Source organism: Phyllostomus hastatus, unplaced genomic scaffold (genome assembly GCF_019186645.2).
Source record: "Phyllostomus hastatus isolate PE091 unplaced genomic scaffold, TTU_PhHast_1.1 phas_scaffold_78, whole genome shotgun sequence".
Classification (NCBI taxonomy): domain Eukaryota; kingdom Metazoa; phylum Chordata; class Mammalia; order Chiroptera; family Phyllostomidae; genus Phyllostomus; species Phyllostomus hastatus.
In genome coordinates this window covers 132,268-158,669 of record NW_025334041.1, presented here as the reverse complement: position 1 = coordinate 158,669, position 26,402 = coordinate 132,268, and the positions used below count along the sequence as shown (strand labels likewise).

Here is a 26,402-nt window from a genome sequence, read left to right as displayed (position 1 = left end):
AGTGTGGTCGACGCCCACGCAAGCACACAGATCCCGCCACCGGCCCGTCCCTGGTTGTCCCGGGGACGGGCGCTTGGCTTCGCGCATGCGCAACTCTCGGGGACTAAGCGTAAGGCACTGAGTAGGGTGGAGCGCACTGATTGGAGGAATGCGACGGTGGAGGGCGGTGCGCGTGCTTGGCGGGAGGCGATCATAGGCGGGCGGGGCGCGCCGATCAGCTGGTGCGGCGCGCGGCAGTGGGCGAGTCCCGCCGTGATGGACACAGAGGGGCACCCGGCGATTGGCGGAATGCAGCGATAGGCGGGTGGGGCGCGCAGATTGGTGGATGCGGCGCGCGGCGAGGTGAGAGGTGTCTTGGGTGGCTGAAGCGGCGTGGGGACTGGTGGGCCCGGGTCTCTGAGTGTCCCGCGGGCCGAGCGTCGTCTCGCGGAGTTTCTGCTGTTTTCCCGAGGCGCCAGCCGTGGGGCGGTGGGGGGCGGCGGGGCTCCATCCGGCACTGCGGCCGGGGTGCAGCCCCCGAGTCTGCGGGTTTGGTCTGAGAGTTTCAGATTCAGGTTCCGCCCCAGATCGGCCCGGTAGAAGTCGGGCACAAGTCGCCCATAGCTGTAGTGAGAGGAAGCGGAGCGGTGTGGGGCCCGCTCTGGGCCTGTGCGTGGCGGGGCCACTCTTCGCGCGCCCTGGGGAGCCCGCTGGGAGTCAACGCCTGCAGCACGCTTCAGGGGCTGGGGCTTCTGCTGGGACGAGGTCAGACGCGTCTGCTGCCCCGGAGCCTGTGTTCACGTCGAGCACGCAGACAGTAAACTTAAAACGCACCGTTTGTTCGCAGGTGAATACCAGGAAAAACAAACCTTGAAGAAGCAGAGTGTGAGTTAGAGTTGCAGCTGCAGAAGGTGAGATGTGAGCAAAGAGGGAGAGTGAGCCACTCGATGGGTCGTCGTGCGGGAGACCTAAGGGCAGGACCGGTGGGGCGATCTCAGTGAAATGGGAAATCTTTGGGGAGTTCTGAGCAGAGGACTGACATTTGTTTTATTCTTACCATTTAGTAATGAGCTAATTTGGGGTAGGTATATCTGGCCTCATGGCCTGAGATGGAGCGGGTGGATGGGGCAGTTAAGGAACTAATTCATTTGGGGCGTGTGGGTCTGAGACCTTGGTAGTTGCTCAGGTGGAGGTGTGGAGCAGGCAGTGGACACCTGAGCTCCAGGTAGGAGACGTGTTCCTAGCTTTCTTTTTCTCCCTCTTTGGAAGACACTGCAGGGTGGGACCTTGGTATCTAACACAGCTGATTCCTGGGAGCAGCTCTGCCCCCACCTGGTGGGGCTGCAGCTCTCCCCTTCCTTCCCGGGTGGCCTGTGGGTGCCGTATGGTCAGCTTGGTGCAGACGCACCAGGAGCGCGGCTGTGTGGGGGTGGCCAGGGGTTGCATTAGTGCGTTTGTGCCCTCACAGTGACCACCTCCTCCTCGGCCTGGGCCAGCGGTCTGGACTCCGAGTGCACCATGTTCTCTGAGCAGGCTGCCCAGAGGGCCCACACGCTGCTGTGCCCACCGTCAGCCAGCAATGCCACCTTCGCCCGCGTGCCCGTGGCGACGTACACCAACGCCTCGCAGCCCTTCCGGCTGGGGGAACGCAGCTTCAGCCGGCAGTACGCCCACATCTATGCCACCCGCCTCATCCAAATGAGGCCCTTCCTAGTGGCCCGGGCCCAGCAGCAGTGGGGTAAGTGGCCCGGGTGGGAAAGTGCGTCCTCCCCACCAGCCCAGAAGGTACCTGGGTGTTTTAGAAATGTCTGAGTGCCTGGTGGAACTCATTTACCCCACTCTCCAGTAACCTCGGGGAGACTAACTTCTTTAAGCTTCAGTCTCCCCTTCAGTAGTGAGGAGGATTAAATGAAGGAATTGGTGGGTTTGAAGTTACGCATGGTCCAGTGGCTGGGGCAAGGCAGGGCTCAGTTCTGGCGGCAGCAGTAATATTTCACAGGGAAACGTCCTTCCTCAGCTTACACGCAGTGGACCCCCACGTGGCAGGCCAGGCACGGCTCCTGGAGCCGAGCCTGGTTGGAGGGGACCGGGCGCGCTGACATCTGCACTTGTCCGCCCAGCCTCCCGTGTTGCGGGGCGTGGACCTCCTGTCCTTCGGGCTCTTCTGTCTTTCCTAAGTACGTGGCCTGGGCAATGCGAATCTTTTTTTTTTTTTTTAACACTTTCCTCCTTGGTGATCTCTCCTGCAGTAAAGTTATCCTTTGTGGTGAAGCATGGCCCCACCTTCAACTTTTGGGCGATGCTGCATTACCCCATTCTTGCTGTTCATAGAGTGGCTTTCCATGTTGTTTTCAATCAATCTGTTAATGTTTCTAAACTCAAACTGTGTAGGTGAGACCCTCTCTCTCACTCATTTTTGCTGCTGCCAGCACCAGGCTCCAGGGTCTCAGCCCTGGCTGCACCTGGCCCAGCTGGAAGGCTTTGGAAGCCTGGGTGCCCAAGCCCATCCCCCAGGACAACTGGCAGCCAGAGAACACCGGGTCTGGGTCTTCCAGGTTCATCACATCCCCTAAGGACAATTTCTGTTTCTTTTACTGCCTGCGAAGGGGCTCCTTCCTCTGGCTCTCAGTGGCCTTTTCCTCACTTTCCTGGAAGCCCCAGGGACACCCTCCTCGGGCCCAGTGTTGCTGCCGCCTTTTAGATGCTTTATAGCAGCGCCCTCTCTGGTACCAGATTTCTCCTCCAGCCATGTTGCTGGTGACAGGACTCCCCAGAGATGGAATCGGCCCTTTTGTTCTGCTCACAGCCTGCGATCAGGAGCTCTGACAGTGGCCCCGACGAATGGGGCCTTGGCTGACAGCGTCTCACTCATCCGCCTGGCTGCTGATGCTGGCCCCACCCCCGACACCTCCCTGCGACTCCTGGTGCCACCACAGGTCCCCACCAGAGCTCAGCCCGAGTCGCAGCTTGCCCTGTGTTCCTGTGTTTCCTGGATGCACCGGCCCTTCCTTGCCCATGGCTTCCCCTTTGCCCAGCTTGCTCCCTCGGGGCTCCAACTTAAATGCCATGCGTTCCAAGGGGCCACCTTGGCCGTCAGGGCCTTCTCCACGTCTTCTGTCTTAGCTGCTGCTTGTTTGTGGCACTTGTCACAGTGGCTGATCCCTCATTTATCATTGTGGTCTCCCCCTCCAGTGGACACTGGTGCCCACACGCACCTGGAAGGACAGACGTCCGGCCCTCAGCACAGGGCTGTGTGGCTCTGCCTGGCGCTCAGGACACGTCACTTCATCACTTTCCCCAACCACATGGTGGGGCAGTAGCTTCTGCTCTGACGCGTTGTCAGGGCCGAGGGAGCTCCGGGCAGTACTGGGCACGGCCGCCTAGGGCTGAGCGCAGGCTTGGACGCGGTGGCTTCGAGGTCTCTGGTTCCCGTTGGCACCTGGCATCAGTGTCCGGTGCTGGCGCCGTCCTCGTCTTGTTCTGAGTTACTCTTCTCTGCTCCCCTGGTGCAGGCCTGCGGCACGTTCTTGGTTATTCCGGGCAGGAAGAAGGGGTCTGGCGAAGCCACGGGCCCTCAGGAACTCGCACCCTCCTCCTTGCCTCGGCGACCCCTGAGGACCAGCCTTGTTCTCATGCATCCCTAGTGCTTCCCCCATGGTGGCCCCGGCCCTAGGCACTCCAGCTCCACAGGGAGCAGGATGGGGTGGGTGGGGGTGTGTAGTTTGATTTTGAGGGATCTGTTTTCAGAGAACGTATCATTTGTGGGGTGCTTGGAAGAATCCAAACCCTTAAAGGAACTTGTCATATTTTCAGGACAGGCTATGTCGAGACTCAGCAGATCTTTCTTTCCAAGAACCAGGGGGGTAACTGAGCTGCGAGGGAGGGAATACTCTGTTAGTTTCCCGTGGCTGCGGTAACGACAGCCACAGACTGGGCATGGTAGTGCAGACGCTGATTCTCCCCCAGCTGCGGAGGCAGAAGTCTGAAATGCCGGTGTCGGCAGGGCTGCACCCCCTCGAAGGCTCCAGGGGAGGGTCCCCTCCGCCTCTTCCAGCTCCTGGTGACCACCGGTGTCCCGGGCTTGGGGCCACATCACTGCGGTCTTGGCACTGTCCTTCTGTCGCCTTCTCTGTGTGTCTGCCTCTCTCAGAAGGACCCATCCAAGGCCCATCCACATCCCGAGGGCCCAGTCCTCCTGGGGCCGAGGGATCCTTTAGGTCCAGGGGGTCCTTGCCCTCGGTGGTCTCTCCCCCCAGCAGAAACAGGGCTGCCGGGCTGCCGTGCATGGTGAGCCCTGTGTCGGTGCCCTGGGGCTGGGGGCAGGAGTGGTCTCTGAGCTCCAGTCCCTGTGCCCAGGTGGTGGCGTCCACGTAAAGAAACTGTGCGAGCTGCAGCCTGGGGAGAAGTGCTGTGTGGTGGGGACGCTCTTCAAGGCCATGCCGCTCCAGCCCTCCATCCTGCGGGAGGTCAGCGAGGAGGTGAGGCCGCAGCCTACGGGGGCCTCCTCCAGAATATGTCCCTGGGGACGCCGATGGGCCACTTGCCTGAGACCCAGGATTTGGGGCCGGGCCTCTGCCCACGGGGGGCTGCGCCATGGGGCCCTCTCGCTGAGGTGGCACTGAGCCCTGGAGGGCTCTGGCTTCAAGACCACCTCTCACCCCTGTGTTCCAGCACAACCTGCTCCCCCAGCCTCCCCGGAGCAAGTACATCCACCCAGATGACGAGCTGGTCTTGGAAGATGAACTGCAGCGCATCAAACTGGAAGGCACCATCGATGTGTCCAAGCTGGTCACAGGTGGGGAGGGGCGGCGCAGGTATCTTGGTGCTGGCGCACACCTGCATTCCTGGAGCCCTGGGTTTGGGCACAGGCAGCGGGTGAGACCCGGGAAGGTGTCAGTCCTTCCTCCTCTGCCCGAAGGCAGTGATCCTGGGAGCGGGTCCTGAGTGGGACTTCTCCGGCACGGCAGAGAACTGGCGGGCTTTGCCGTTCGGGTGGCCACAGAGGTGGTCCCTTGGGCTCCCTTCCGGGGCCTGATGCTGCTGTTTCCAGGGACGGTGCTGGCCGTGCTGGGTGCCGTGGGAGACGACGGCAAGTTCCTGGTGGAGGACCACTGCTTCGCAGGGCTGGCTTCTCAGACGCCTGCGCCACCCCTCGACCTGGACAGGTGAGCGGGTGCTGGGGTCCCTGATCCCTGCAGTGGCCCAGGGGACTCCCAGTTGCCGGGCTCATGGGTGTCTCCCTGTGGCCCACCCTGGGGGGTGCCACCTGCTGTCATGGCCCCCAGGAGGATCCCACTTCTCCTGCAGGTTTGTGCTGCTGGTGTCTGGTCTGGGCCTGGGTGGAGGCGGGGGCGAGAGCCTGCTGGGCACCCAGCTGCTGGTGGACGTGGTGACGGGGCAGCTGGGGGACGAGGGGGAGCAATGCGGCGCCGCCCACATCTCCCGGGTCATCCTTGCTGGGAACCTCCTCAGCCACAGCACCCAGAGCAGGGACTCCATCAACAAGGTGCGCACCTGGCTGCCTCAGCAGCCCTCCTTCCCCTGAGTCGGGCACAGGCTCTCCCAGGCCCATGGGTGGCGCCCTGCAGCCGTCCTGGGGCCACCTCTGCTTGGGGCTCACCCTGGCTCAGGTCCTGCTTTCCGTCCCCCGTGGGGAGGGCTCCGTGTCCCTTTGATCTAACGCTTGCTTGGGGTCTCACAGCCTGCGTGGGCTCTACTCCTAGGCCAAGTACCTGACCAAGAAAACCCAGGCAGCCAGTGTGGAGGCCGTCAAAATGCTAGATGAGATCCTCCTGCAGCTGAGTGTGAGAGCTGGGGGCTGGCAGGGCGGGGCTGGGCACGGCAAGGCTGCCGGTGGGCACCGGGAGGCAGGCGGGAGAAGGCAGACGGGAGGGCCCCTGCGGGGCTGCGTGGAGGGCACCAGGCCCTGAGACCCCCCTGCCCTGTGCCTTGCAGGCCTCGGTGCCTGTGGACGTGATGCCAGGCGAGTTCGACCCGACCAACTACACGCTCCCCCAGCAGCCCCTGCACCCCTGCATGTTCCCGCTGGCCACCGCCTACTCCACGCTCCAGCTGGTCACCAACCCCTACCAGGCCACCATCGACGGAGTCAGGTACCAGCACGGCCACACTCCACCCTGATCCCTGGCCTTTCGCCCCAGTGCACTGGGAGGGCAGAGTTACCCACCTCAGGTGGCCTCTGTCTCGGGGTGGCTGGGGACACCCCCACCAAGAGTGCCAGGTGCGCTCCCGGCTGGCGTGGGAGGAGTGGGGGTGTCAGCCCCCCCGGGCTAGCGGTTAGCTTGCCTTGCCTTGCAGGTTCCTGGGCACGGCGGGACAGAATGTGAGTGACATTTTCCGCTACAGCAGCATGGAGGATCACTTGGAAATCCTGGAGTGGACCCTGCGGGTCCGTCACATCAGCCCCACAGCCCCCGACACACTGGGTAATGGACGGGGCCCTGCCACCTGGGGTGGGACCCGAGAGCAGGGCGGCCGCCGGTCCCCGTGGTGCGTGGAGGGTGCTCGGCGCGGGCTGGCACGCCAGGCCTGGCAGGGCTCTCCGGGGGAAACCCTCGGGGCCTGATGCTGCTCCGGAAGCCGCCCGGAGTCGCCGCCCGGAGTCGCAGCCCTGCGCTCAGCCTCGGGCCTCCTCCCCAGGCTGCTACCCTTTCTACAAAACCGACCCGTTCATCTTCCCGGAGTGCCCGCACGTCTACTTCTGCGGCAACACCCCCAGCTTTGGCTCCAAAATCATCCGAGGTGAGTGTTGTCTTCTGGGGGCCCCAGCCTGCACCGGTACAAGGGACTTGCTCTCAGCCGGAACAAGGCTCCCCGAGAAGACAGCCCGCGCTGGAGCCCAGGCCCAGCTGGCGCCGGTGTTCTGAGTGTGCTGGCCAGGGGCTGGCGGCGCCCGCACCTGTGTGGTGGGGTCAGCGCACCTCTGGTCAGTGTCACCTTGGACTTTGACCTCTGTGGTGTCCTCAGCCCTTGCCATCTGGTCCAAAGGAGCTGTGTGGTCGACAGGCCCACGGTGTTTACTCCTGGGTACTTGGGTGACTCCCCTCTGCATCAGGGCTCACCCGGAACCTGAAGTGGGTCCCCACGTGACTCCCTCGCAGGCCCTGAGGACCAGACGGTGCTGCTGGTGGCCGTGCCGGACTTCAGCGCCACACAGACCGCCTGCCTCGTGAACCTGCGCAGCCTGGCCTGCCAGCCCATCAGCTTCTCGGGCTTTGGGGCCGAGGACGATGACCTGGGAGGCCTGGGCCTGGGCCCCTGAGCCAGGAGGGCAGCCTGTCTGGAGGGCCCTGCCCCTGTTCCTGCTGCATCAGCACCGAGGCAGCTCGTCTTGGTGAATAAATAAAGCCTGACCCCGAGCTGGTGTTGATCTGCTGGGCGGGGTGGACCTGGGGCTGGGGCTGGGCCCTCCCGTGGAGGGAGACCCCATGGCTTAGGGATCCCTCCTGCTGCCCTTACCCCAAGCCAGGCAGGAGGGCCAGCGGTCAGTGACATGTGTGCCGTGAGCTGGTTTATTGTGGCTTGGGCAGGTGGAGAAGTCTACCTTGGGCTCGCTGTGCTGGCCCCCCCCTGCAGCAGCGTGTGTCCTCTCTGAAGTCGGCAGCTGGGCCAACCCTGGCTCTCAGGTGTCGGTGACACTCACACCCACACCAGGTGCCTTAGCTGCGGATGGCTGCCGGGCTGGCCCAGCGACATGGCCCTTGGCACGGGCCTGGCATTCCCAGGGCTGTTTTCAGAAGTCCCCGAAGTTCACCGTGTAGGTCTCGACTGTGGTAAAGGGAAACTCCAGGCCTGTGGCCACCTCCTCCTCTTCCCCTTCCTCCTCCTCCGGCCCCAGCTCAGTCCCAAACTCTGTCACCACCTCCGTGTAGGTCTCCGTCTCAGACTCCTCCCAGTCAGCTGTGGTCTCAGGTAGAAAGCGCCAGGGCTCCAGGGTGGAGCTGGGGGTAGGGGAGGGGACAAGGGAGGGGGCGGGAATCAACATGGGGGACAATGTGGAGGTGGCTGGTTCTGCGGAGGTGGTGGCTGGCTCCGCAGAGGTGGTGGCTGGCTCCGCAGTGGCATTGAGGCGGCGGAGCCGCATCTGTTCGCGCATGCGCAGCCGATACTGCAGGCGTCGCTGCTGCAGGCGCCGCTGCTGGGGCGTCATGGGGCGTGAAGGGTCTATGCGTGGGATGGGCCGGTTCCCGTTCATGGCCAAGATCTCGCGGATGCGTTTCCAGTTGGAGCGGGCCAGGATGAAGTTGCACTGGGTGGCCCCGATGTCATAATCCACGTTGCAGGTCTTGGCGCTTGGTGTGTAGCCTTCCGCCTGGGCTGTGACCCGGTACTCCCCCGGGTTCAGGATGCGCCAGTAATCGCCGCCACTGGCTGCAAGAGGGACGGGCTCAGTTGTCCGAGGGCACTCCATCCCAGGCTGCAGACCCCCTCTGCCCGGGGCAGACCCTAGACCCTCTCTGGAGGCATCGAAGGACCGGGCCCTGCTGGCATAGGCCAGGGCTCACCTGCCAAGACCAAACACAGCTTTGGGCCCCCCCTGGGTTGGGGTAGAGGTGTACATATAAGTACCTGTCTTCACACCGTGGTTGACGCCACTCACGGAGATGGTGGCATTGGCAATAGGGATGCCTTGTTCATCTGTCACAACCCCCTTGATGCCCCGGTGAACCTGCGAGAAGGCAGCGAGGGCGGGTGTCCGCATGCTGACCCTTGCGCCCACCCCCAGCCTTGTGCAGGCCCCTCTGGGCCGGAGTTCCCGAGAACCCTGTCCCAGCCACCGCCCAGGCTGCGCCTGCCCTTCCCCAGCGCCCACCTGCTCCATGAAGGTGAGCAGGGCTTCCTTGTTGTTCTCCCATTCTCGGGGAAGCTCACTCTCGTGCGGGAACTTGTCACAGCCCAGGTAGATGGAGAGTTCCAGGCAGTTGGTGTGCAGGTAGCTGAAGTCGTTGATGGCTGTGTGGGGGCAGGTGGAACCGCAGTCAGCCCCGCCCCGCCCCACGCTGAGCGCCCACCGCGGCCCCTCCCCCGCCAACTCACTCCCGGATCTGGGGTTCCATTTGGCCCCGTTGATGATGCCCATGCCCCCGGTGTGGTCCTGAGCCTGGCACCCTCCCTGGTAGGGCTCAGTCATGGTGAGGTGGGTGGAGGCGAAGGAGATGGCCAGCCAGCGGAAGATGGCGTGGTCCGGGGTCTCCTGGGCCTCAGACACTTCGTCCTCATCCTCCCCGCGGGCGGCCGCCAGGGCGGCGGCCAGCAGCTGCTCCTGGCTGGGCGTGCGTGCCATGTCATAGGGGTAGGACACAAGCCGCTCGCCGCCATTGAGGTTCGCCCCCAGCACGAACGGGTACTTCTCCATCCAGGCGATGATGGCCCGGACCTCCGTGGATACCTGGGGGCAGCCCTGTGTGAGGCCTGGGCCATATTTCCACCACCCTCCAGGGAGACCGGGAACTGGCCCTCCCCCTGCCCCATCCCTCCAACACCTTGCCGTCAGTGCCCAGAGCTCCTGGGCTTGGACTGCAGCTGCTCCCCAGGCCCTGCTGGCCAGGCGGCAGCCTCACCGTGGCATCCGGGGAGAGGTAGCGTTCGGGGATGGGCAGGTTGTTGTTGGGGACCCGGTAAGGGACCCATTTCCTCTCCTCAGCTCCCCAGAGCACTGAGTTGAGATCTGGGAAGTCCTCATAGATGTCGAAGCCCTCCTCGGTCCACAGCCCCAGTGCCCAGTTCCCAAACTCCGAGCCCTGGGTGCGTGAGGGTAGGGGTGGGGGTGTCAGCAAAGGGAGGTCCGGCACCTCCCCCACCAGCTCCAGCCCCACCCACATCACCTGTCCACCACCACCACAAGCCACCGCCCAAGGCCCTCTACCCTGCACCCACCATCTGTGCTGCCACCTCGTAGCCATCAGGGTTCAGGGAGGGCACCAGGTGGATGCGCGTGTCGTGCACCAGGCTGCGCACACGGGGGTTCCCGTTGCGGTACTCGCGGCACAGGTACTGCATGAGCAGCAGCAGCAGCTCTCGGCCCAGGACCTCGTTACCATGGATCCCAGCTGTATAGCGGAACTCGGGCTCCCCTGTGCAAGGGCAGGATCCTCAGCAGCCATTCAGCCTACTGAGGCTGGGAGATCTGAGGAAGGACCAAACTGGCCTCCTCATTCAGAGGGGGGCCGTGGCTGAGGTTTGTAGGGCCCAGCAAGACAGGGACCCCCAGAGGAATTCCAAGGACAGGCGGGGGTGGTAAGCTGGGAACATTAAGGCACAGGCTAAGCTACAGCGTGGGCTTTGCCTCTGATCTGTCGGGAAGAAGACCGGGCCTTTGGGGGCTCAGGGGGCCTCACCCAGCTCATGATCCCCAGGGTTGTCGGAGATCTCCATGGCGTAGATCTTCAGCCCCCGGGAGCTCTTCCCCAGGCTGTACGTGCGGGTGATGGTGGGGCACTCCTCGTTTACCACCTTCATCAGCTGTGTGGGAGAGGACTCACATCACACGGCCCAGCAGGGAGCATGGCCACCCCACTGCGGGGGAGTGGGGCCCGGGCCCAGGAGAAGGCCTCGCTGGTAGGTGCAGCCCCTGCCCTCCCTCAGGAGGCCGCGTCCGGGATGGGAGCAGAACGGAGCCCCCACACGAGCTCCGGTGAGCCTGGAGCCCGAGCCCTGGACGGGAGCCCCGCCCTGGGACGAGCCCCCCACCTGGCGCATGTCCTTGTAGCTGTGGTGCCGGAAGTCCAGGTTGTCGGTGGTGACCACCTCGTTCTGGGTGTAGTAGCTGTGGACAGCTGCAGCGGGTGGGCAGGCAGGGCCCTGAGCTGGCGAGCTGCCGGCCCAGCCCCACCCCCAGCCCTGCCGCCCCCACCCCCACACTCACGGGACACGGGGCAGCCCAGCACCTCCAGGCGCAGGCACTGGCTGCCGTTCCAGGTGAGGGGGTACACGCGGATGAAGCGGGCTACCACTGGCTCCGGCAGCTCGCTCAGCACCGGCGTGTCCTTGTCTACGTTCCCGTGGAAGGTCTGGGGAGAGGCAGGCCTCAGAGCAGCGCCCCACCCTGGGCCGGAGCCCACCTGAGGCCCGGGGGCCGGGGGCCGGGGGCCGCGCTGAGGGCACGGGCACCCACCATTTCCTCGTAGCCGTTGGTGTACATCGTCCACGTCTGGCTGTCGTTGCTGAAGCCCACGAAGAAGGAGGTCACGAAGTCGTCACTGGGGGGTGGACGGTGGTCGGTGGTCAGGGCGAGGTGGTCTCCAGCCCAGGCCTCAGGCCCTCAGCGGGCTGAGGCCCCTCTCCTGGGCCCAAGGACGTAGGAGCTAGCAGGGGGTGTGGTGTGGCGGCTCCTGTGCCCACCGTGTGGCCGTGGGCGGGCTGTTTGCTTATCTGGACGGTGTCACAGCTGAGAAGGGGGCTGGGGCCCCGGGGGGCCCACTGCAGTGTCTCCGATGGGACTCAGAGCTGGGGCTGGGGCTGCCCACCCCCGCAGTGCCTGTGAGCCGACGTACTGGACGCTGGAGTCTCGGCCCTGGGTGATGACGCCCGTGAACCTGGTGGTCCTCCTGGTGTCCACCTCGATCCACTGGCTCTGCGCGTCGTCCTCAGCACACCAGGCCCCGTCGTAGTAGTCGTCCTCGACGGCACCGGCCTGGGGGGAAGGGCCGGGGGGCTGAGCAGGTGCAGGAGCCCGCCCAGCTGGGAGAGGGCGCGCCCCAGCACCCACCTGCATGTTGAGCCGGCCACGCTGGGCCCCCAGGCCGTGGCGTAGCATGGAGGAAGCCCGAATCTGGTTGTCCTCGATGCGGTGCGACTCCATCCCAATGGGGGGGCACTCTGCGGACACAGCACCCCAGGCTGCCGCCCGTGGCTCCACCCCTCCCTCCACCACACGCAGAACCAGCGCCCCGGAACCTTCTCCCCTTGCCACATGGGGCCTTGGGTGGGGGGTCCCTTGCCCCAGCTCCCTCACACGCCCTCTGCCCCCACTCCCGCCCCCAGGCCCCTCACTCACTGATTTTCTCGGCTGGAGCCCACTCCTCTGCCTCCTCGCCCTTCCGGGGCCCTGGGGACAACGGAGGGAGGGTGGTGCCGAGGGCCCTGGAGCACCTGGCACTCCCGCTGCTCTGCCACCAGGACCCAGGCTGCCAGGGCCCCGCATCCGGCCCCCACCCCCCACACACACACCTTTGTGGTCCTTGCCCTTCTCCAGCGTCCATCTGTCCTCCGTCTCCTCTTCCTTGGGGCTGCCGCCCTCCTTTTTGGGTTTCTCTGACCAGTGGGAGGGCCTGTCACTCACCCCTGGGCTTGAAGGGGCTTGGGGGGGCAGGCTGAGCTGGGGCAGGTGGGTGGAGGTGGGAGGCATGGGGGCGGAGGGGGTGGGAGCGGCAGGATCCTACTCACTCAGCTCCTCCTTCTCTTCATCGGTCTCCAGCCCAGCGTCCGGCTTCTGGGGTTTGGGCGGCCGGAAGTAATAGTCCACTGGGGGAGGGAGAGCCCTGCTGAGATGGCCGAGGCTGCCCCCAGGGCCCCACGGCGCAGCCAGAGCTCCCGGGTTCTGGAGCTCAGAAATCACAGAGGATCTTCGGGAGGAGGGGGGGCTGTCCTCCCGGAGAGGGGAAGGGGGGTGGAGGGGGGTCTCAGAAAGAAAAGGATGACAGAGAGGGTGGGGGGAGGGAAAGGTTGAAGGAAGCGCAGAGTCAGGAACCAGGAAGGTGTGGAAGGAAGGCCCAGCTCAAGTGAGGGGAGCAGAGTAGGGCAGCACAGCTGGTGGCATGTGGGGACACCGGGGTCACTGCCACCACGCTGGCCCTGTGAGGTGGGCAGGGGCGGGGCACTCACTGCTGTCGTAGTCGGGGATCACGTAGCCATCCCCGTAGTCGGGGGGCAGCAGGGGCGGCAGGGGCTTCAAAGGCGGCTCTGTGGGGGTGGGAGTCAGGGGTGGGCACACAGCCCCTCACCGGGCGTCCCCCTCCCCCTCTGCCCCATCCTACCCGTCCTTTCCTTCTCCTCTGGGGCCGCCACCCCCTGCCCCCGGGGCTTGGTCTTCTCCTCGGGGTGCTCAGGCCAGGGCCTCTCGGGCCTCCTCCTGCTGGGGGGCCGTCTGGGCGGCTTCTGGCGCCGGATGTACTCAACTGGGGGAGAGAGTGGGCTGAGTGGGGCAGGGCGGCAGGGCTGGGAGGGCAGGCGGACCCGGGGCCGGGCGTCTGGGTCGAGATGGGGAGGCGGGGCCCGGGGGTGGCCGCCCAGCGGGCTCCTGCTCACAGTCCTCGTAGTCTTCCCTCTCGATCTGGTCGTTGTAGTCCAGCGTGGGCTGCTCGGTCTCCTCCTCCGGCTCTGGGGGGGACGCCGGTGGCGGCCTCGTGAAGACGACACTCCCCGACACCCCCGCCCCGGCACCCGGGAAACTCAGCGAGCCCAGGTGGCTGCTGGTCTCCCAACCGGGCGGGTGCTGCCCACTCACCAGGCTGGTGCTCCGCATGGGCCTCACCTCTTGGCCCCTGCCAGGGACTCGGGAGGGCCCCACCTGCAACAGATACCCCAGCACCGATGAACAGGAGGCCTGTGCTGACCACAGGCCAGTCCGGGAGCTCCCACCCTCCTGGGCCCTGCTGACACCCCCGGAGCCTCAGCTCTCTTCCAGGATGCCTGGGCCGCTCTGCCCTCAGCACCCTGCTGGCACTGCCAGGGCCAGGTGGCCAGACAGGTGACCTGGGGAGCCCAGGCCCTGCTGTCGGGGAGGCCCGGCCACTAAGCTGCTGCAGCAGGAGGGCCCCTGGCAGGCTCCGTGTCCAGCACACACAAGGGGCGGCTCTGGATGGGGTCCAAGAGACAGATGCCAGGACAGTGGAGAGGAAGCCCCCAGTGAGGCCACCAGTCCCCCACCCACCCACCCAGCGACCTGAGGGAACTCCAACCCAACTGCCCAGGGGCCTGAGGGTCTGCAGGAAGCAGGGCCCCCTCCCACCTCGCTCCCCGCAGTCAGGCAGGGCAGAGCCCACCACCCAGGACCACCGACACACACCTTCCTCCTGCGGCAGTTCCTTGGGGTTGGGGCTCAGGGGTGGGGGCAGTGGCCACCGTGGGGCTTCTGAGGGGGCTGCGGTGGGAGGCCTCTTCCCAGCTGGGGGCCTCTTGGTGGCTTTGGGTGGCTTCTCCTTGGGCTTCTTAGTGGCCTTGGGTGGCTTTTCCTTGGGCTTCTTAGTGGCCTTGGGCGGCTTCTCCTTGGGCTTCTTAGTGGCCTTGGGCGGCTTCTCCTTGGGCTTCTTGGGTGGCCTGGGGGACCCCTCCGGCAGCTTCTTGGTCGCCTTGGGGCCTTTGTCCTTCTTCCCTTTCTTCCCCTTGTCTTTGGCCTTTTCTGGAGGTGCTGTCCGAGAGGCAGATATAGGTCCCATTGATGGACAGCCCACTCTGTGCCCCACGCGGCTCCCAACAAGCTGGGCATAGGGGCTCCTGCGTACCCCACATTTCCCAGGTTGGGAGGTTAAGTCACTTGCCTCAGCGACACATCTGGGCTCAGGGGCCCACAGACCCGCCCTCACCATGGTGGCCCAGCTCCTATGGCAGGCCCTTGTCCTCCCGACGGTCTCTGTTGAGGAGCAGAGGCCCCCCCCCCACAGTGCACCCCTTCCCGACACGTCCCCTCGGCTATTCTGTGCTGGACATGGAAGGCACCTGGGTGACCGAGCCATCCTGGGCTCGGCAGGGGGAATACCCCCCTCTCAAGGGGAAGGTGGTCTCATTCCTGACAACTGCCAGGCAAAGTGACGGGTACAGGGCAGGGACAGGGCTGGACCTCCAGAAACCCCCTGCAGGGACAAGAAAAGCTCCCCAAGTCAGGGGCACCTGTGGACAAGGCCTTGCTGAGAAGGAAGGGGTCTGGGGTGGCTGGAAGCCGTAACCAACAGGGGTCCTGGGGCCACACAGGGGACAGAGCACAGGGGCAGGGGCCGGCGGGCGGGGGGGCGGCGTGAGGCAGAGGAAGCCAATGGGGGTGGGGGCGAGTGGCGGGAACCTCTTTACAGAACGCAGACCCGGGAGCCCCAGCAACGGCAAGAGGCCAGAACAGCGAGCCTGGAATGTGAGCTAAAGGTGGGGGAGACCCAGAGGGTCCCAGGACCAGCCCCCACCCAGGAGGGGGTGGGGGAGCCAGGAAGCCTCTGGAGGGAGCCTCCAGAGTAGGGGCAAGGACTGCTGGCCTGGGGAATGAGGGGTGGTGGGTGGGAGTCCCCTGGGAGAGAGACCAGCCCGACCCTCGCCCTCCTCCCCGAGGCGCAAGGAGCCACGGAGACACCGACGACTGGTTACGTAAGAGGCTGGATAGCATGCTTCTGTGATGTATCATCTCGCTGAGTTCTCACAACAACCCTCCTGTTGGGGGGGTGGATAGGGTCTCCTCCTCCGTGCCCTGGGAGCAGGAGCCAGGCAGGAGGGCTGGGGACCCTTCCAGGGGAGGCTGAGGCTCCGACTCTGGCAGTGACTCCAGCACAGCCAGCGTGAGCCACAGACAGGCTGAGCGGCCGTTTGGGATGGCAGGAGGGGTTCTCAGCACCAACCTGGGGAGAGGACAGCAAAGTCCCCTCCTGTCGGCTTAAGCATGGGCCCCTGGGCCACTGGGTGTGGGGAATGAGGGACGATCGGAGCTACTGGGCAGCAGACCTGCTGCATGTGTCCGTCTCGGTGTCCAAAGGGCCACAGGCCAGCACTGGTGGAGGCCTGGCAGGGTGTCCCGCAGACATCTGGGCAGTCCCGTGCCTTACAGAGCCGCCGCTCAGCCAGGCGGACTGGACAGCGGCCAGACCCTGAGGAGGCCCTCCATTCTCACCTGAGATGTGGGGTGCCCGGGGCCCCCATCAAGCCAGGGCCACCCCTGCCCGGCTCTTACCCTCTCCGGCCACCCCTAGGCGCGCCCCCGGCTTGCCCCCGGTCTGGGCTTTGCGGTCGCGCAGGGTGGGCTCGGGGGGCGGAGGGGGCTCCAAGTCGTCCTCCCCGGGCTCGAGCTCCAGCTTGGACAGGAAGCCCTCGAGGAACTCCTCGATCTCGTCGTCCGTCAGCACCGTCTGCGGGCGCCCCCCGGGGCACAGCGCCAGCAGCCCTAGGAGGAGGCCGAGCAGGGGCACCCCCCGCACAGCCGCCATGGCAGGGACACGCGTGGGGGGTAGGGGGCAGAGGCCGGGATGGGGGCGGGGATGGGGAGGGGCGCGGGAGGAAGCCGGGGTGGGGCGCGGAGGGCTCCGGGGTGAGGCGCGGGAGGAATCCGGGGTGGGGCGCAGGGGCTCCGGTCCCAGCAGTGGCTTAGGGGTCGGTGGGGACGCAGAGGTGGCTAGAGATTCCGAGGCGCTGCGGCGGCTGGGAGCTCCGGCCCCGCGTGGCGCGCTCGGGTGCGGACCGCCCTCTCCAAAGCTCCAGAGGCGGCCGGGGCGGGGGCGTCGGGGCTTCCGGAACCGGCTTCCCCACCCCCAGGGTAGGAGGAGGAGGTAGAGGAGGAGCTGGGCGTGGATAGAGGGTCTGCGCGGGGGTGGTGCCGAACAGCGGGCTCCCAGCGCTTGGCACTTCCCGGAGCGGGGACGGGGGCGGTGTCCCGGGCTGGAGGCCTGTGGGGAGGGAGGGTCGGAGTGGATGGGAAGTCCCGCGGGTGCGTCCGCAGCACCTCCCTGTCTCCAGCCAGCCGAGGCCAGGAGGCGAGATGCCTCCGAACCCGCTAGAGGTGACTGGGAACGCTGGTAGCGGAGCCGCCAGGCCGAGGACTGGGGCCTTCGGGGTCCTCCCCATTACTGCCGCGGAAGGGTCTGGAGGGCACCTGGCCAACCCTCGGCTCCTTCTCTGGGGGCCCGGAGCTCTGTCATGCAGACATCCAGCCAACCTCCGAGGCCCATGATGCACCCGCCCTGTGCCTCCTGCGGGGCCTTGGGAGCCCACGCTCTGGTGGGGCAGGAGCAAAGCTGCCTGGGGCAGGCCGCTGCTCTGCGGGCGGCAGGAGCCCCAGGAAAGGTGCCCCTCCCTCCCAGGTCTGGGCACACGGGGCTAGGTTTGGAGAAGGGCGGAGATGGAGCAGGTTGGGAGGAGACTCTTTTCATTAAGCTGTCCGTGTAAGTCACAGGAATGGGCTGTCAGGGGTGCGGAGATTTCCATAGAAGTTCAAGGGTGTCTTGCCCACCCCTGCACTCCCAGCCACCAAGGGAGGGTACCTGGACACCGATCAAGAACCTAACAAGGAGGTGACAGGCAGCAGCCTCCTGCCCTCACCTCTGGAGCAGATGGCGCACCCAGGTGAGATCGAGGGCCGTTGCAGGGGCCGTACCTGTGAGCTCAGCTCCACGTGGAAGATGTGGGGCCCCAAGAGGAGGCCAGGTGCTGCCCAGCTGGGGAGAGGGTGTGTGCCTTCAGCCCAAGGAAGCCGTGTGCCAGGACGTGCCACAGGCGTAACAGCCACCCGCCACCCAAACGGACACGGGCTGCGCCAGCTCCTGCCACTTCTTTCACTACTGCCCACAGGGGTCGGAGCCCACTGCTCCTCCGCCAGCTGAGGTGCCAGACAGCCCTTGTCTCTCTCCTCTCCTCTTTCCAGAGCCAGAACGCAGGCCAGGACACCCAGGGCCCCGCACGGCCCTGGCCAGCTTGAGTGGGCAGCCCCCAGGGGGGCCGGGGGTGGGGGGTGGCTGCCAGTTCAGCCCGGACTGGAAGGCTTTGCCTCTTCTCCCCCCTCCTCCCCAGGCCCTTCCTTCACTTCCCACTGGCTCAGCCTTGTCCTGAACAAGGCAGTGGGACTGTGTCAAGAGCTGGGCCCCCTAGGCCATCTGGTCACGATGTCACCTTCTGCCCCTCACTCGTGTCCCCAGCCCTGGAGGTGCAGGTCCCACTCGAGCTGTGCCAGCACAGCGGCGGCACCCGTTTCCCCGGGAGACGAGCTGGGGGCTCTCAGCCCCCTGCAGGCCTCCTTGTTCGCGGCTGTCCCTGCCATGTGTCCCTGGGCTGGTCTGCCAGCAGGAGGCGAAGCCAGCTCTTCTCCATAAATGGCCTGCCCCACGCCGCCAGGACGGTGCTGGAATTTGCTCCCTAGCCCCCAGCCGAGTGGGCAGCGGGGAGGCTGGAGGCTCTGGAGCGTCACTTCCCCGCAGAGGCCAGTTCCGCTGGCTCACACATGGATCAGATTTGGGCCCGGCATCCTCTGCCAGGGAAAATAGAAGCCGTGCAAACACTGAGAAGGGATAGAAAGAACCTTTCGCTCACCACAGTGAGTCACCACCAGGAGCATGAGCAACGGCCTCGTGCGGAGCTGGGCCCCGGGGTGGGGGCCGGGGAGTGGGGCCCTTCACCCTGAGGGTCTGGGCAGGTGGGGTGGAGGGGTGGCTGACTGCTCTCCATGCGAGGTCAAACCCCTCTGGGTGGGTGGAGCTGGGGCCCAGCTCAGCTTTAAGGCCGCACCGCAGAAGTCCCTCAGATTTGGGCCGGGACTGTGTCTGGGTGCAGGGCGGCAGCCAGGGCCCGTCAGGAGACCCCGTGTGCTGAGGAGGCAGCAAGCTCCTGGAGCAAAGCAGGTGGCCGGCTCACCCTCCCAGGGGCCGGTGCTCCCACCAGGCCGGACGTCTGTGTGCACGTCCAAGGACTCTGAGCTACTCTGGGGTCTGCAGGACACCCCTCCGGCCTCTTCCCTTCCCCTGAAAACCTGCTGAGGGGCCACAGCAGGACTGGACTGGGCTTGACAAGCAGGATGGTGACAGGCCACCCAGGCTGGTGCCCCTGGCTGCTTCTAAAGTGGGGAAGGAGAGTTCTTGGGGGAGCCAGCACGGGCCGGGGGTTGTGTCGAGCCCCCTGCAGCTGTGGGGGCTGAGGCCTGTGGAACCCACTGACAGGGAGAGAGAGGGGTGTGGCCTGCACCGTCACCCCTGAGGGCCCAGTGCCACCTGCCAGGGTGGGGCTGCCTGGACAGAGACCAGGAGGAATGCCCCCACCCAGGGTTGGCCCCCGAAGGGGGTGCAGGTGCGGAGGCAGTGTGATCAGAAGGCAGTGCACTCAGAGTCCCTGTAGGCGTGTCGGGGGGCAGGCCCTTCGTGTAGGCAAAGCTGACACAGGGCCGGCACGTGCCCCTCCCCTGCCCTAGAGGGAGCCAGAAGCCCCCACACTGGGAGGGGGTGAGGAGCTGGATCCGGAGTGAGAAGCTTTGGAACCCCCTCTTCCTGCTGAGGTGGGGTCAGTCCCACAGCAGCCCAAGGGGGGTGTTGTGAACAACCTGACTGGTCAATGGTGGCAGATGGGCCCCCACCCCCACCCCACCCCTGGGAGAGGGCTTCCTGCTCCCTCCCCCTCCCAGAGGCCTGTCCTGGAGCTGCGGAGAGAACAACCCTCCCCTCCGCTGTAAGGGGGCAGAGGGCTCCTCCAGGGGACCGGAAGTGGGCCCTCTGCCCCGACCGTGAACCCAGAAGCTGGTGTTTGTGCTGCCTGTCGCTACCAGAGCCAGTAAGTAGAGACGAGGGTGGAGCCTCCGTGGGCACTTTACTCTGATGCCAGGGACCCGAGAAGACTGCGGGTGCGCGCCCTCAGGAGCCGTCCCGGCGTCTCGTCTCAGGCTGACCCTCGTTATACGGGGAAGGGAAGTGTAGGTTAGGGGTTTGGAATTCAGGGGGAAAGGTCGACCAGATAAAAGCCGCGGTCCAGCAACTTCTGAATCCTTCCTCCTGCTGACCGGTGACATCTGGGGGGTGTCCCCTGGGAGTGTGACAGCTCCGGCACCACCCTGACCGCTCACGGTCCCCCCAGGCCCACAGGCTGCTCGTGGCCTCCTGGAGTCAGGGTGGGTCCAGTCATGCGCTCCAGTTCCGGAAACAGCGGCTTTCTACCTTCGTGAATCACTAACCCTATTAACTATAGAGCTAACAAATGTTAACTCTTGAGTTCCCCCATCAACTGGAAGAGTCTCGGCATCTTCTCTGCTGCACAGACAGCTGGGACCTGGAGCTGATGCTGGCCAGGGCCTTGGGAGGCCTGAGGGTCAGCCCCACCCCAGCCTTCAGCTCCAGGGGCCTGGGGAGGGCTGGGGCCTGATCCTGGAACCCCCACCGACCCACGTCCAGGGAATGCAGGGGCCCCTGCAGGGCCACATGCTGAGCTCCAGGTGGCATCTCCATAAAGCCCCTCTCTTGGCCCCGCACAGGGGCAGAGCCGAGTGGGTCTCTCAGGGAGCTCATCCCTGTTAGCGGGCCCAGCAGAGATCTCCGCACCCACGGACACCACAGCTCAGCTTCCTGCTCCCAGGCTGAGATTCCTGCAGTCAGTCTCCTGGCACGTGGGCAGCAGCTGGGTAGTGATTGATGCTTGCTGAGTACACGCACTGACTTCCCCACATCTACGTGAGGAAACTGAGGCCCGGCGAGACGTGACGTGTCCAGGCCACAGCACACCAGTGGCAGGGAGGGTTCAGACGAGGCCTCTGAAGCTCCCTAGACTCTGGCCATCGGACCTCGGGCACCAGCCCTTCCTGCTGGCACCTCAGCCTGGGTAGGGTGGGGATTCAGCAGCCAACAGGACCAGTGCACCCAAGTTCTAGCTGGGGCAGCCACAGGCCACAGGGACAGGACCCTCTGGAGCGGCAGGGTCTGGGAGGCCCGGGGGAGAACGTACTGGCCGCTCTGGGCCACCAAGGCAGCAACTCAGTCACCCGAGGCCAGGCCAAGTTGGGGGGAAGCCCCAGGACTGGGATGGCTGAGTACTGGAGGATGGCTTTGGAGGTGCCTTCCTCTATGGCCCTGCCAGCCAGCAAGGCTGCTGGGGGTGGCCTAACTGGAGCACCCAGGACCCCGGGCTCCGGACTGCAGGCTTCAGGGTCAGGCCCCAGCCCCTCCCGGTCCCCTGGAGTCCTGCGTCTGCCTCCAGGGACCGAGGAAGAAGGACACAGGCCTGTGCTATCCCTCTGCTGCTCCCTCCAGTGGGGAGGGGCTAGAAGCAACCCCTTGTCTGTAGTCTGGCTCTTCCGAGGAGGTGGCTCCAGAGCCGGGGACCTGGGGTCTCCCAGAGGGTGTGGCCATGTGCAGGACTGGCAGGACAGTTTGCTTGGTTTCCGACAACGGGAAAACCACATGTGATTTTCCACCGTCTCGTGCCCCCGCCCAGCTCCGCAGGCCCAGACTGCTGAGCGAGCAGAGTTCACCCAAATTCCTTCCACTCACCACAGGACACAGCCCCTGGGGAGCCTGGGGGTCACCGCAGCCATGGGACAGGGGCAGCTGAGGGGGCGGGAGGCGGGCTTCCAGCCACGAGTAATTCTGCAGCTGGCAGACTGCGGGGTGCGGGAGGGAGCGCGGTGTGGACCGTGCGAAAGTCCGAGGGGAGTGGAGGGCCGCTCAGTTCAGAATGGGGGGGGGCTCCTGGAAAAAAGTCACAGTGTCACCTGGACACGCTGCCGAAACTTTGGCGCTCGTGCTGAAAGAGCATCGTTGTGCTGTGTGTATGTGCTGACAGAGGCTGTAGGGGAAAGGAGCGAGACCTGGAGCTTTCTAAAAGTTCTAGCTCTCTGTCGAAGTCGACTGAAAGAGAAATTAAAGGGCAAACGAAAGCACCGGGAAAGGAGCTGACAGGCTCCGAGGTCAGAAGTGGACACTGAGGAGCCCGCCGCGCCGGGGGCCTCAGCGTGTCTCCTCTGCACGGCGGGCTCGCTGGTGAAATAGGAGGCTCCCTGAGCTGAGTCTGGGAAGTCACGCCTGGAACACAGTAAGTCTTCGGTGAAGGGAAGCTGTTACGTTACATACATTTTCCAAGCCAATTTGACTGTCTCCCTTTTAAAATTAATTAATTAATATAATTTTTAAAGATTGTATTTGTTTCCATTTTTAAAAAATGAACTATGGGGCCTTGCTCAGGAAAGTTACAAAAGGAGAAACATCAGGGGACAATAAATATATGCGAACGTGTGGACCTTAGTAAAAATCATGAAAATGCAAATTAAAATATTCTGGGTACTAGTTTTCCTATGTCAAATCCTCAAAGATGAGAAAACGCCCTGGTGTGGGCGAGGCTGGGAAACCGCTGTGGTTCGGGGTCGCTGGGCTGCAAAGAACAGAAACCCACCGAGGCAGCTAATGGGAGTCCACGAGGGAAACCGGTAATTCCCTACGCGCAAGGCCAGGGACGGATAGGGAAGCTGTGATGGACAGCTCTTCCCGGTGGTTCGGAGAGCCGCGGAGGCTGAGCGCGCCCCCTGCTGGCCACCCGACGCCATTGTAGATGCTGCTTCCTACCTGAGCTTATGCTCCTGGGCATGCAGGGCCACAGGTGGGCATGCAGGGCCACAGGTGTGCACACCTGTGCGTGGCCCGTGTCTGCGTGGGCTGGGTGCCAGGCGGTCCTGCCAGCTTGATACAGGGTCTGGAATTCTGCCAGCTGTGGGTCATCAGAAACCGCAGGGGCCGGAGAGGGTGGGTACTGGGAAGCCTCAGGGCCGCCAGTGCCCCCTGCCTTCCCCACTCCCACCCCCACCCCGGCTCAGCACCTACCTGGCTGTGGGCCCACTGAACAGCCAGGTGGGACACTCTTCTTATGTCAAAGTTCTTTGTTATGCAAGTGGCGTGTGCTGATCGTAGAAGAATTAGAAAAAAGACAAAATAAGACACTTAGGATAAGTTTCATTGAACTTCAGACCACACCGCGTCCCGGAGAGAACGAGTAAGTTTGTCAGACAGTCCTCCGGGCGTTTTGGAAGCACATGGACAGGGAGTCTGTGACGAGCCAGGCGCGCGGGGTCACGCCCGCAAATAACGGAACACACGCCCATGGGTCTTCGCCCTCCCCCACCGCCAGCCATCCCAGCACGGGGCTCCCTAAGTGGGAAGAGCACGAGGAGTCGCTTTTGCTCCGATATTTGGTCTTCCAGGTCTTACACCCTCGGGATTTCCCGGGCGAAGGGCGTGTGTTTTGTCGTAATGACCGACTCTGGGTGGCTCCTGGATGGGGCTGGTCGCCACAAAGCCCGAGCCCCCGGGAGCAGCGGGGAGCCTCCAGCCCTGCCCCATCCTCAGCGGGGACTCGGAGTTAGCGCTGGGCCGCAGCAGCGTGGGGAAGCCTCCGCGACAGCCCCTGAGCCACAGGGCTCGGGGGCCTTCTGGCTGGTAAACACGTCCACGTGAAGGCAGCGCAGCCGCCTCTGCAGGGACAGGAGCTCCCGGCTCGGGGCCCTTCCGATCTCTCCATCGTCCTCTGTACTGGGCTGGTGATGTAGCAGGGAATCCCTTAACCTCTCCAGTAGAGAGTCCTGTGCGCCGCTCTAACAAAGGTCAAATTCAAGGAGGGGTCACAGGAACCCCAGTGTATAGCTGGTCAGTCAGAGGCAGAGCTGATGACCGGAAGGTGAGGTTGGCACCTGAAGTGAGTGTGTGTGAAGGGATGGAGTTGAACTGTAGGGCACCCGGCTGGTGTGGAAACCCACACGCTGGTGTCAGGGTGCTGGGTGAGAGCACAGGAGGACACAGCAGTGTTTTCCAAGACAAGATCCCAGCACTGCTGTTCACTAGCTGTGCAAACTCGGGCAAGTTGCTTGATCTCTCTGCGTCTCTATCGCCTCCCCAGCAAGATGGGAACAAGGATGTCACCCACTGACAGAAGTGTCCTGGGCATCCATGAGTGGACACCTGTGAGGTGCCTGGAACAGTGCCTGGTAGACAGCACCGATCGCATTACATATATGTGCACATGCTTAAAAACACTTTATTATTAAGCCCTGGCTGGTGTGGCTCAGTGGATTGCGTGCCAGCCTGTGAACCAAAAGGTCTCCAGTTCGATTCCCGGTCAGGGCACACCACACACTGATGTTTATCTCTCTTTCTCCCACCCTTCCCCTCTGTCTAAATAAATAAAATCTTTAAAAAAAAATTAGGTAAAAACATGTTATTATTAAAATTCCAGGCATGTGCAGAAGTGGAGGTGTTACCCTGAATGTCCTGCCCGCCACTGGCATCTTAGTTATCTACCACTGGGTCTTTGCAGATCAGGGAAGGTCACAAGGTGACGCACCTGGTGAGGGTCACACAGTCTGTCAGAGTCCAGAGCCGAGCCCGAGTCAGGGCTGTGGACTCAAGGTAGCGGGGTGAATGGCTGCCCCCAAAATTCAGGTTCATGTGGATCCTCGAATGTGACCTTATTCGGAATAAGAATCTTTGCATATGTAATCAAGAGTTCCAAGATGAGGTCATCCTGAAGTAGGAGGGGCCCTACATCCTGCAGTTGGTGCCTCTATACGAAGTGGAGAAGATCCCGAGGGAGGGCAGCCATTGGAAGTGGGACAGAGGCTGGGGGGGGGGGTGCAGCCAGAGCCCAGGAAGAGTGGCAGAACCCTAGAAGCCAGAAGAGGCAGGAAGGATCTTCCCCTCCCCCACCCTCCCCCATCTGCTTGTCAGCGCTTCAGTCTTAGACTCTGGTCTCCAGAAGTGGGAGAGAATTCACTTCTGTTGTTTTAAGCCACCTCATTTGCAGTAGTTTGTTACAGTGGGCACGGCACAGAAAAACACCAGACACTAAGGACTGACTTGTGTCCTCCAAGATTCATATGTCGAACCCTACCCCCCAATGCATTTGGAGATGGGGCCTTAGGAGGTAACTGTGAGAAATGTTTCTGTTGTTATGACAGCAAGCCATCCAAACCCCCAGTGCTGCTGGGGGTAGCTCAGGAAGGCCCAGGCCAGCACTACAGGCTGGTGCCTTGGGGCCAGTGGGCCCTCAGGATCTCATCCCAGCATGGTCAGCGGTTTGACCGCATGCTCACCAGAATGCTGACAAGCAACCCTCAGGAGACTGAACCTGACTGGAGGAGCAGCCCAAGAGCCAAGGCAGAGCTCTGGCACCACAGGCAAGGACAGGTGGAAATGGCACTGAAGGGAACTTCAAAGAAAGTGCTCTGCAAAGGTCACAAGGACTTAAGAATGACCCCTGGGGACCTCGTGGAACTGGAAGTGGGAGCAGGAAACAGATAAGATTCATCTTGGAAAAATGTAAGCTCCTACCCCTGGGATGGGGAGGCAGACTGGAAGGGCCCAGCCAGAAGCTCATCTCTGCTGTCTCTCTGACTTTTTGGGGTGGTCTCGGTGTAGGGAGCAGGAGGCTGGGGGCTCAGGCATCTGGGACTCCCAAGCCAGAGTTTTTAGAAATAGAGGGCTGAGGTCTCTCTCTGCTTCCCAGCTGGCTGGACAGCGACCTGGCAGTGCAGGCAGGAGAGGGGAGGAGCATATGCCCCTGGCCTTGCCTGCTGGTGCCAGGCACTGGTGGTCACCCCGCCCCTTCACAGAACCTCCCTGCACCTGTGCAAGGCCCCGTGTTCCTGAGTTTTGCAAGTTGCCTGGTGTTTTAAGTACTCAGGTGTGATGGGCCATTAAAAGCTGCCTCTGCCACCTCAGGACAGAAGCCAGGTGCCCTGGCCAGAGGCAGAGGGTGTTTGAAGAAAATGGTCTCAGGGGATGGGGGCTGCTCCCCGTGGAGAGGTGGGACCCACAGACGGGGAAGAGGCTCTGGGAGCTCCCCCTTCTCTGAAGGCAAGAGGAGACATGGGTGGGGGCAGTGAGGGAGAAGTCACAATTCTGGTATCCTGGAGTGTATCCTGGGTCCCCGGAGGGCAGGCTGGGGGCTGGTGTGGGGGGCTGAGTCCTGGGCCCACCACACATGGGGTGATGGAAGAGAGGACTGGGACAGCAGCCACACCTGGCTGTCCCACCTGTTTGAGCACGGCTACCTTGCTGAGATAAATTCCAAATGCAGGGCCTCAGAATGAGGGAGATATTCAGTAGTTCTCAGACATCAGCGCTCCCAACTTTGGAAAAGGAATTGCTGGGTACGATTTTTGGTTTCATTGGGTATGGTTGCCAAACTGGTTTCCAAAAAGTCCTTCCTACAAATTGCCAATTCCCTCGCACCTTCAACAAGTGTGATCAGTTTTTTAAATGTTTGACAGTGCAACAGGCGGAGAAGTCTCACTTGTATTTGCACTTCTGTAATGATTAGACAAGTTGGGACACATGGCATAAGTTTATGAGCTATGTGTCTTCTGTGAATTGCCCATTGTTTCTCCTGCCAATCTTTCCAATAGATTGTTGCCTTTTCCTTATTTATCTGATAATTTCTTAATTACATGAATTAGACTTAACTTCAAAATGTGTCACTTTTCCCTCTGATGCTTAATTTTAATTTTTGAATATTAAATATTTTACTTTGTTTTAAAGGATTTTATTTTTAGAGACGGGAAGGGAGGGAAACATCAATGTGTGGCTGCCTCTCTCGCACCCCCTACTGGGGACCCGGCTGGCAACCCAGGCATTGGCCCTGCCTGGGAATCAAACCAGTGACCCTTTGGTTCACAAGCCGGCGCTCAATCCGCTGAGCCACACCAGCCACGGCTCCTTGACTACATTTTAAATTTGTGTGTAGTCAAGTTTATCTATCATTCTTGT

At 63.2% G+C, this 26,402-nt stretch overlaps 2 protein-coding genes across 4 annotated transcripts; one reads left to right on the top strand and one right to left on the bottom strand.

Moving 5' to 3' along the window:
- Positions 1–231: 231 nt before the first annotated feature.
- Positions 232–7,358, top strand: POLD2 (DNA polymerase delta 2, accessory subunit). Of its 2 annotated transcripts, none has more exons than XM_045828819.1 (12): positions 232–342; positions 827–890; positions 1,448–1,717; positions 4,336–4,457; positions 4,651–4,774; positions 5,030–5,144; positions 5,287–5,485; positions 5,703–5,783; positions 5,935–6,092; positions 6,298–6,425; positions 6,640–6,741; positions 7,101–7,358. In XM_045828819.1, exons 3-12 carry the CDS (start codon positions 1,498–1,500, stop codon positions 7,259–7,261), a joined length of 1,410 nt encoding a protein of 469 aa, XP_045684775.1. In that variant the 5' UTR covers positions 232–342; positions 827–890; positions 1,448–1,497; the 3' UTR covers positions 7,262–7,358. The 2 variants fall into 2 exon arrangements, with proteins under 2 accessions (XP_045684775.1, XP_045684773.1); XM_045828817.1 differs by lacking the exon at positions 232–342 and adding an exon at positions 349–744.
- A 125-nt stretch (positions 7,359–7,483) lies between these two features.
- On the bottom strand, positions 7,484–16,429 carry AEBP1 (AE binding protein 1). Of its 2 annotated transcripts, none has more exons than XM_045828545.1 (21): positions 15,866–16,429; positions 14,006–14,347; positions 13,445–13,507; positions 13,246–13,317; positions 12,975–13,115; positions 12,823–12,900; positions 12,385–12,462; positions 12,169–12,252; positions 11,996–12,046; positions 11,708–11,817; positions 11,493–11,632; positions 11,114–11,198; positions 10,865–11,009; positions 10,690–10,775; positions 10,338–10,461; positions 9,877–10,073; positions 9,561–9,740; positions 9,037–9,388; positions 8,813–8,952; positions 8,569–8,668; positions 7,484–8,370 (listed from the first exon to the last, which is right to left on the bottom strand). In XM_045828545.1, exons 1-21 carry the CDS (start codon positions 16,116–16,118, stop codon positions 7,733–7,735), a joined length of 3,459 nt encoding a protein of 1,152 aa, XP_045684501.1. In that variant the 5' UTR covers positions 16,119–16,429; the 3' UTR covers positions 7,484–7,732. The 2 variants fall into 2 exon arrangements, with proteins under 2 accessions (XP_045684501.1, XP_045684502.1); XM_045828546.1 differs by having other exon boundaries at positions 13,472–13,507.
- Positions 16,430–26,402: the final 9,973 nt, after the last annotated feature.